This window comes from Chrysochloris asiatica, unplaced genomic scaffold, assembly GCF_000296735.1.
Source record: "Chrysochloris asiatica unplaced genomic scaffold, ChrAsi1.0 scaffold00004, whole genome shotgun sequence".
Lineage (NCBI taxonomy): Eukaryota > Metazoa > Chordata > Mammalia > Afrosoricida > Chrysochloridae > Chrysochloris > Chrysochloris asiatica.
In genome coordinates this window covers 11,354,665-11,365,279 of record NW_006408522.1, presented here as the reverse complement: position 1 = coordinate 11,365,279, position 10,615 = coordinate 11,354,665, and the positions used below count along the sequence as shown (strand labels likewise).

Below are 10,615 nucleotides of genomic sequence, written 5' to 3'. Positions count from 1 at the left end.
CATAGTAGTATGTGTCTGTGTGTAGACATAGCTTGAATTTGTATAAACTAAAGATTATCTACATGAATGATTATTTTGGGGTGTTGTCCAGTTGATTCTGACTCCCAGCCACCGCATATGACAGAGTAGAACTGTCTTAGAATGTTTCCTAGGCTGTAATCTCTATAGGGGAGTCCTGGTGTGGCGCTGTGGGTTATTGCACTGGCTGCAAAGTTGATTTGAACCGCAAGGTTGGCAGTTTAAGCTCACCAGCTGCTCCTCGAGAACCCTATACAGGGTCGCTATGGGTCGGAACCAACTTGACAGCACTGAACAACAATCTTTATAGGAACAGGCCTTTCTTCTTGAAATGGCTCAGTGGGTTCGTCAAACTGCCAGTCTTTTAGGTAGTTAGCAACTGAGTGCTTAGCCATGGTTCCATTCGGACTCTTTATGTGAATGATGACAAAACATTTTTTTACAAAGTAAGTCTTTTTTTTTTTTTTTTTTCTTTCTATTTCTTTAAAAAGATTTTTTTTAAGTGTGGCTAGATACCACATCTGTCAATGAATTAATGTACAGTAAAAAGCATCTTCATGTAGAAATTGCCAAGCAAGAGCAAGAAATATACCATTTTCTTTTCAAAGAGCTTTTTGATTTCTACAACTCACACTGAAAGTCTGTATTTCATGGATTATCTCTCCAGACCTACCAGAAATTCTAAGTGGAAGATAAGAACTACCTATTAAAAGCAGGGTGGTGAAGCCTGGGGGAAGGGATGAGGAATGAAGGGTGGGGACTTCCTCTTACTAATTACTTCACTGCCTCAGCAGGTGCTAGGTCCTAGTCCCCTTTCTGTGTCCGGGGAGTTAGAGGTGGAGCATCTCAGCTCCGCTCAGGGGCAGGTCTTTACCATTTGTCTAGAGAGGAAATCCATTTTGGAATGAACTTGCTGTTCCTGTGAATGCGTTCAGTGTAGTTTGTAATTGAAGGCATTTTGTTCTGTCCTCCTCCTCCTGCCTTGTACCTGAACTCTGTTGGATCTCCATTACATGAAGATGTCTTGGTGGAAGAAGAATTTCAGCCTGCAACAGTACCTGTGGGCCCTGGGCTGCTATATGCTGCTGGCCATTGTTGCACTGAGACTGTCTCTCAGATTCAAATGCAACTTTGAGCACCTGGATCTGGAGTCCAAGAATTTTCAAAGCAGGCCCTGTAGGGACATCATGTACAAGTCCTTGAAGCTGCCAGCCAGGAAATTAATCAACTGCTCTGGGATCACCCGAGGGGATCAGGAAGCAGTGACTTGGGCTCTCTTGAACAACTTGGAGACTAAGAACAAGCGGAAGCCTTTCACAGATGCATACTACCTCAACCTGACCAGGAACTGCAAGCACTTTAAGGCCATGAGGAAGTTTATAGAGTTCCCACTGAGCAAAGAAGAGTTAGACTTCCCCATCGCATACTCTATGGTGGTCCATGAGAAGATTGAAAATTTTGAAAGGCTACTTCGAGCTGTGTATGCCCCACAGAACATATACTGTGTCCATGTGGATGAGAAGTCCCCAGAAACTTTCAAAAAGGCAACGAGAGCAATTGTTTCATGTTTCCCAAATGTCTTCATGGCCAGTAAGCTGGTTCCAGTGGTTTATGCATCCTGGTCCAGGGTGCAGGCTGACTTGAACTGCATGGAAGATTTGCTCCAGAGCCCAGTACCATGGAAATACTTCCTAAACACCTGTGGGACAGACTTCCCTATAAAGACCAATGCTGAGATGGTCCAAGCCCTCAAGCTTTTGAATGGGAAGAACAGTATGGAGTCAGAGATACCTAGTAACCACAAAAAAGCTCGCTGGCAATATCACTATGAGATGACAGACACATTGCACATGACAAGTCAGAAGAAGGACCCTCCCCCTGATAATTTACCTATGTTCACAGGAAATGCCTATATTGTGGCTTCTCGAGACTTCGTCCAACATGTCTTAGAGAATCCCAAATCCCAACAACTGATTGAATGGGTAAAAGATACCTACAGTCCTGATGAACATCTCTGGGCTACCCTTCAGCGTGCACCATGGATGCCTGGCTCTGTTCCCTACCACTCCAAGTATGACATTTCAGACTTGGCTGCCATTGCTCGACTCGTCAAGTGGCAGAACCATGAGGGAGATATGAGCAAGGGAGCACCTTATCCACCTTGCACTGGAATCCACCAGCGGGCTATCTGTATTTATGGAACTGGGGACCTGCATTGGATGTTACAGAACCATCACCTGTTGGCCAACAAATTTGACCCAAGAGTAGATGATAATGCTCTCCAGTGCTTAGAAGAGTACTTACGCTATAAGGCCATTTATGGGACTGACCTCTGAGTATATTCTGAGAGCATTTGTTACTTGTGGATCAGTGCAAACATGCTGAGAACTTGCTGGGATAATGTGGGTGTGGCAAACTACCCTCTGGAATCTATGGTACCCCCCGGGGAAAGGGAGCTGCTAATGGAGTGTGAGTAAGTCAATCTGTTGACGATTCTCTCACTCCCGTAGCTACTCCACTGACTTTTTCACAGAGAATAAAAACCACTGTCTTGGGAGGGGAGTAATGGGTAGGGAAATGTGACAAGGGACCCTGGATTTTGGCTGAATATGTGGTGTCAGTTTTTCCACTCTGTATTTAGAGATGCCTTTCCTAATAATGGTAGGCTTGGTAAGGGCCTAGTGTTCCACTAAGGAGGAGGATATCAAAAGAACTCAGATACAAGGAGAGCCTTCCGTTTTGTACTTTTAATAAATAGCTCAGATCTAAAGCTCCACCTCTACTTCTTATCTAGTAAGACAAGAGTAAGATAAATAAAATGTTTTTGTTAAAAAGAGAAGAAAATGTGTGAGACATTTTTCTCATAACTATCAGTGACATTTGAAACCCCTGATGGATGTCAAGTGAGCCACCATTATTCAGAAGCGGGGCTGGCCAGGTTGTATGAAGAGCAAATTCAAAAATCTCAAGAGACAGAAGTGGATGCCTCTTATTGTTGAGAGCCCTCTGGATTTTGGTGACCCTACTGGATTCGTGTTTTGTTTTGGCTTTGCTTTTTGTAAGATAAAAGGCTGATTGACTTAAATCAGTTTGATTACCCATATCTTTATGGGAAAATTATGGCACTGATTTTTTTCTATTTTATAGCTAAAGCTTAAACTTCCATAGCAAAGGCATTAGCCATTTAGATAAAGTCACTATATATGTGTGACCAAATCGGAACATATTTTAGTGACAGGAGGAGGAAGATAGCACTGATTAAACCATAATGTCTGTCTACTGCTTGCTTAGACCCCTTGAGCTAAAACTCTTATTTTTGTTAAAAAAAAGTGAACAGGAGGGTCACTACTTGTAGTTTTGTGATTTATATGTGTGTGTATAGTTGATTGGTGTGTGATTTGGGGTGTATGTGTGTAGTGGTTGGTGTACACATGGAGTTGGGGTGGGGAGTGTGCGCATGTGTCTTCTTAAATGTTAGTCAGTGAAACAATTTCCTTTTTGAAGTTCCAGTGACTATTACTAGACATTTGGAAGACTATGATGGACCAGGGATGCTATGTAGAAAATATATAGTATAGCTGATTTACTACTGTATACAATATGCCCAGGAAAAGTGATTTATATGTAAATTAATATGTATGATTTAATGACATTCCCATTAACATGTCATGATGTCATCATGTTATTCTTCAATTCTGTGATTCGATGAATCGTGTTTTCTCTCATGTTGGGTTTCATGTCCTCTGATGTAGTTATCACTCTGCCTGACGCAGTTAGGAATTTCTTTTACTAGGCATCACCACCTCCAGTTTACCTGCATTGTAACACTGCGACCTCTTAATCTTGTCCCCGGCTCCACCACAGGGGTGATGGGATAGTTCCCTGCTCTGCAGATGTGCCCTGTAAGGTCTGTTCCCATATAAAGTAATGATCCATGTAGGGATCCTTTACCCTGGGCCATCCTCAGAGGAACCTTTAGGGGGCGCACTCCTGCTGTCGGTGGTGGGACACAAAAGCTGCTTTTCCTGAGTGAATATGTTTGTATTGAAACAAAAACCTGGGTCTTTGTCCTCTTTGTCAAGGTGTGAAATAAATTGTTGTTGTTGTTAAGTGCTGTCGAGTCAATTCCGACCCATAGCGACCCTGTATAGGGTTTCCAAGGAGAAGCTGGTGAACTTGAACCACCGACCTTGCAGTTCAAATGACTTTGCAGTCTGACACATTAGCCCACAGCGCCACGAGTCCTGGTGAAATAAATTATGACTTTTTATATCAATAAAAACATGAAAAAATAAACATGTCATTTTTTCAGGGAAGGGGTTCCTGGAATTTTCCAAGCATTGACATTTTCTATAGAAATATATTCTGGTGGATTGAAAGTGTTCCTTATTTAACAGCATATTAAAGGATTGAATTTCTTCTGCGCCTGTTTAGAGTATTTTAGAAATCATACAATTAAACCAATACAATTTCCTCACTCTGTGTAGTATGTACTTATTTAACCTTTCTCTGGAAAAGAAAAATCTTATGAATGAATGAATGAAGGAGCCCTGTTGGCGTCGTGGGTTATGTGTGGTAGGTGGTTCAACCTCACCAGTTGCTCCTTGGAAGCCCTATATAGGGTCGCTATGAGTCAGAAACCAACTCAACGGCGCTTAACAACAAGAACTAATTCAGCATTTCAAATTCACCAGATGATCCTTGGGAGAAACATAAGGCTTTCTGCTTCCATAAAGATTTGCAGGTCACCATGAGTAGAACCAACTCTACAGCACACAGCCACTACCACCACCATGTTTACATCACCTCTTCAGGTTTCAATTTGAGTCTTGGAGTAGCACTATAGGATAAGCACGAGACTGTGAGGTCAGTTTGAGATGCAAGGTCAGCAGTTTAAACTCACCAGCCGCCCCTGGGGAACCCTGTACAGGGTTACTGTGAGTCAGACCCAACTTGTCAGCACTGAAAAACAACAGCAAAGATTTGAATTTCTTGCTGGTAAACACTGTTCTAATAATTCTGTTTCTGTTGCACATCTCTTAGCTGAGTGAAACTTTTTTATTTGTATTTTTTAAAAGAAAAGTCAGTTGATAACTTTGTTTAGAGACATAAAATATTAGGATTTAAAATGATGAAAAAGACAAACAAAAATCCACAAACAGTTAAATGCCTTACGTGCATTAACTGAAGATGTCTTCTTACTGCTTCCATTTAGTCACATTTATTACAAAGATAAGGTTCCTACCATTGTGAATCTTGAGTGAACTGACAAACATTGAGGTTACTCATTTGTTCCCACAAATGTTCATTGAGTTCTGCTGTGTCCCAGAAGTTCTACTATGCACATGGAGTTGCTATGAATTGACCCAACAACCTGTACCAAGAATTGTGCATCGTTCACATACTGGGGGTGGGGTTGGGGTGGGGAGAGTATAAACACCGTAAGTGAAAAAGGCAAGACATAAAGCAGAGGAGCCTGACATTTCTAGATAGGGAAGTTAAGGTGGCCCTCCAGGAAAAAGTGTCTGAGTAAAGATCTGAAGACGAGGGAATGACCCATGAGGATAAATGGGGGAAGAGCATTCCAGGCTAAGATTTTGAAGCAGGAATATACTTGCTATGTTTAAAAAACAACAAGGAAGGTAGTATAAATGGAGCCGAGAGAGGAAGAAGAGAAGAGTATGGAGGAGGAAAGAACCATGATGACTTAGTGGGTTACCCATTGGCAGTTCAAACCCACCAGCTGCTCTGCTGGAGAAAGATGAGACTGTCTGCTCCCATAAAAAATTTACAGTCTTGAAAACCCTATGGAGCAGTTCTACTCTGTCTTGTGATTCTACATCAACACTGTGGCAATGAATGGGTATGGAGGAGAGAAGCATATTGTCAAGACCCTTTGAAGGCAGTACATGAACATTGTCTTCTCCTCGGAGTGGAATTAGAGGCCATTGGCTGGTGTTGAGCAGAGGTGGCCCGTGGGCTGACTGACATTTTAACATACTGCCTCTAGCTGCTGCATTGAGAACAGATTGATCTGAAGGCGGCAAGTGTGGAAGCAGGAAGGTCACTATTCGAAGCGGCCATGGCAATAATTCAGGCTTGAAGCAATAGTCACTGGGACCAGGATTGTAGCAAAAGAAACAGTGAAAGTGGTCATATCCTAGAATATTTTGCAGGCTTAATTGAGACTTTGCTGACAGATGAAATTAGTTTGTAAGAGATTTGGAGGAGTCAAGAAGGGTTTTGTACTGATAAGTTGGAAGGATGGAGCCGCCAATCAACCCAGATGAGGAAGTCTGTGAAGGAGTACAATTTAGGGGGGAAATCATTATATTTAATTTTGAACATATAAAATTGGAGATGCCTATTAGGAAGCCATGTAGGAAGTTTGAATTTAGGAGGGAGGTCTGGTTTAGAGTCTCCTATCTCCTATTCATCAGCTTATAGATTGCATAATGCCATGAAATTGAATGAGATCCCAAAAGGAGTGAATTTAGATAGAAAAGAGGTCCCAAAATGAGTTTGCAACTAAGAATTTAAGGAGAAATCAAGAAACAAAAGTTGGAAAGGAGCCGATAAGGTGGTAGAGGGAATTAGCAGTGATGGAATTCCTGTGTGGGAGAAGGTCCAGGTTTGACTCACAGCCTGTGCTCAGCCCTTTTGCCAGTGGAATCTTGTGTGCTGCTAGGATTCTGATCAGTTTCAGTCACGTTTCTACAATGTGATGAGCTAGGAGGAAGTTCTACCGATCCACTTCTGAAAACCAGTCACTGAAAATCCTCTGAATCACTGCAGTCTACTTCCAGCAGCGTTTCATTTCTTTGTACCTGGGATCTCCATGAATTGAGGGTGGACTTGACGACAGCTAGGTATAACAACGTGGTTAGAAGGAAAAATGGTAGTGTGTGGAGTTCTGGAAACCAAGAGGAGACAGTGTTTCAGGAAAGACATAAGGACCATGTCAAAAGCTGCTGACAATCACATAAGACAAAGTTGAATTGAACACCTTGATGAGATCTGTTTTGGTGGAGTGTAGAGGTGAGCCCTTCATAGGAGGTGGTTCAATGGAATGTGAAAACAAAATTGAATTAGGTCTTGCTTTAAGCCATAAGGAGAAAAATAGCACAGTAACTGAAGGTAGTCTTGGATAAGTGATAGTATGTTTGTGTGCTGTGGGACAGATCTACTTGAGCAGACAAATCAATGTAGGAATGAGAAGGGAGACTTGCCAGAGTGACATCCTTGAGAAGAACAGCAAGGATGGTTATTGGGTGCACAAGAGGAAGGATTCATCTCGGATAGAACCACAACGAGTAATTTCACTCACAGTAACAGGAGTGAAGGCACAGTTGTTGTTGTTGTTAATGCCGTTGAGTCAATTCCAACCCATAGCGACCCTGAATAGGGTTTCCAAGGAGCGGCTGGTAAGCTTGAGCCACCGACCTTGCAATTCAAAAGGCTTTTAAGTCTGGTGCATTAACCTACAGCACCATACCAGGACTCTGAAGACACAGTTGTTGTTGTTATGTGCTGTGGCGACTCATAGCGACCCTGTACAGGGTTTCCGAGGCTGTAAATCTTTACGGGAGCAGAAAGCTTCATCTTTCTCCCGCGGAACAGCTGTTAGTTTCGAACTGCTGACCATGAGATTAGCAGCCCGATTCTTAACTACTACGCTACCAGAGCTCCTTGAAGACACAGTAATGGTGGTGGTTATGTGCCGCGGCGTCACTTCCAACTAGATGGGCTCAAATGTAGGTAGATGGATGAGTTGGCTAGTATGAATTTGTGGATGTTCTTGCTCTTTTTATTTTTTATCTAACATTTCACTTGAAGTATAATACACATAAAGAAAAGTGAAAAAGTCCCAAATATATATCTTTATATTTCTTACTGAGTGTACACAACTGTGTAATAGAATGTAGATCAAAACCGTTACCAGCGCCCGGAGAACTACTTGTTCCCTCTCCTTTACTACCCAACTCCTGCAAAGATCACCACCTCACTGTCTTCTCACACATACATTTCTTTGTTTATTTTTTAATTTAGTATACACGTGTGTGTGCATGCATGCGTGCACACACGTATGTAAAGGGGTGTCGGTTTCATTTGGACTCAATGGATTGTTTTGAAAACAATTTATATGCTGTGATTCACTGTAGTTATTATTCTTTATACTAAAAATGGAATCCTGGTGTGGTGCTGCAGGATAAGCACTGGACCACAAGGTCAGTTTGAACCGCAGTTCAAACCCACCAGCCGCTCCCTGGAAACCCTATACAGAGTCACTATGAGTTGGAACCAACCAACTCAACAGCACTTAACAACAACATACTTAAAATGCGCCATCTTTGGCTAGTGTATTGGTTTCCTAATATATTAGGCTCTGTAACAAATTATCACAAATCTGATGACTTAAAACAACAGATAGTTATTCCTTCGCAGTCCTGGAGGCCAAAGTGGGAAATCAGTTTCACTGGGTCAAAATGAAGGTCCTGGTAAGGACACACTCCCTCTAGTGGTTCTAGGAGAGAATGCACTCCTGGCCTCTTGCAGCTTCTAGCATTCCTGGCTAGTGGTTATATCACTTCAATCTCTGTCTCCATGGTCATGTTGCTTTCTCCTTTTCTCTCTGCGTTAAATCTCCCTGGGTTTCCCTCTTATAAGGACACATGTGATTGCATTTAGGGCCCACCTTGAGGATCCACGCTATCCTCCTCATTTCAAGATCATGCAAAATGTTTGCTATATAAGGTATCACTTACAGCTTCCAGGGATTAGGATCTGCTCTCTTTGGGGACCATAATCCATCCTACTACAGCCAACAAGCATGCTGTATCATTGGCTCACGGTTCTTTTGACATGACTCAGTCAGTTATCTCTGGTAACTTCCTTTCTGAGACAAAAAGTCTTCTCAGGCTTATTACCGACACTGCTCACCATTCCCTCATAGTTAAGAGTCCCTGGGTGACACAACTGGTTAATGCTAACCAAATAGTTGGCATTTTGGATCCACCCGGCAGTATTTCGAAAGAAAGTCCCAATAATCTGGTTCCAGAAGGTCCCAGCCTTGAAAGCTCTACAGAGCACAGTTCTACTGTGAACACATGCGGTCACCTTGAGTAAGAATCCAGTCTATGACAACTGATTTTTTTTTAACCTCTAATTTGTCATTTCTCCAAGGATCCCAGGGTTTTGTGCTTTAATTTTTTTAAGCGTGAAGTGGTATTTACAAATCATAACTTAGGCATTATGGGAACTCATAATTCATGGCTGATTACTGAATCAAAGGGACCAGGAACCAAGGGGGAATTCAGCTGGGAGAGTGACTATTCTCACTATTATATAATAACCCTCTCCAAAGTTTTGCTTTTGGTCCCTCCAATTTTGTGTTTTGCTGGTTTACAGGTTTTAGGTCCCAAGGGAAGAATGTTTCAGGGTGCCTATGGACCAACACGTCAGCTGAGATTCCTTTTTGGGTGATTGGGGTTCCTATATTATTTGACCAATGAGAAAAGAAGGAGGTGATTGTACTGACTGGGGTGCTTGGTCTCAATCATGAAGGGGCATGTGGTGGTGGTGGTTATGGAGTTAGTGCTAAGCAAAGGAGGAGTGTCTGGAGTGACTCCAAGAGCTTCTGTGTTCAGCAATAAAAATTCATGGAAGGCTATAGCAAACCATTAAAGCAGACTTACTGAACTCAGCCAGGCTGCCAGGCTCCCTTTGGGTGCCCGCTCCTTGGGTTTGCAGTCTGGATAGTGCTTCCCTGAAGAGAGTTGGAGAGATTGATTACAGGGTTCTCATCTCAAGGAACGCAGACTGTGTACATGTATGTCATATGTTTTGTCTACTTCCCTAATTGCTGATGGTGGGAACTTAAGTCTGGTCCTGTTGAAATGGCTGGCTAGAATGGAGGTCTCTGAAGGGAGTGCCTTGTTGGTGGGGCTGAGCGTGGTTGAAGGCCCGTGAAGAAAAGCACAAAGCACACATGCCTAGCCTTCACTGGGCCAAAGGAGCAATACTGCCAATGCCTTTCCAGAAGCAGGAAGACCGATGTCACAATTCTTCCCAGGGGTAAAAAAAACAAACTAGTTTTGAAGCCATTTTCTTCCTGTATCAGAACTTTTGGATGTTCTCAGAATCAGAGAATAAAAGTTGTATTGCTTAAGAGAAACTGCTGTTGACAATCCCACACAATACCCTCTTGAGCTCACCTCACTAAATCCTCAGTATGTTGCCAAGTTCCTGGAGCTCATGAAAGTAAAGTGCCCTAAACCATATGCAGATTCCATCTACCTATGTACTAGAAGGAAAAATAAGTTAAGATTCTGTTATTACAACAACATGAATTTTCACCAAATTAGAGGGCATTTTTAGAATGGATTGACAAATTAAGATTACAGCTTCATTCTAGAGAGGCCTGAAAAAACCATAAAAAGATGGCAAGTTATTGTTCAGAACAGCTGAAATGGAGTTACCATCAGGTAGTGGTATGGGAGTACGCACCGTGCCATTAAGATAACAAGATGGTGGAGTAGGCAGACGTGCTGAGCAGACCCTCTGCAACAAAGACATGGGAGGCCAAGTGAAACAGATA

The 10,615-nt window shown here is 42.4% G+C and overlaps 1 protein-coding gene across 1 annotated transcript; it reads left to right on the top strand.

The window, feature by feature from the left end:
* The first annotated feature begins 1,031 nt into the window (after nt 1-1,031).
* GCNT3 (glucosaminyl (N-acetyl) transferase 3, mucin type) lies at nt 1,032-2,354 on the top strand. The gene has a single exon (XM_006831590.1). It carries the CDS (start codon nt 1,032-1,034, stop codon nt 2,352-2,354), a length of 1,323 nt encoding a protein of 440 aa, XP_006831653.1.
* Nucleotides 2,355-10,615: the final 8,261 nt, after the last annotated feature.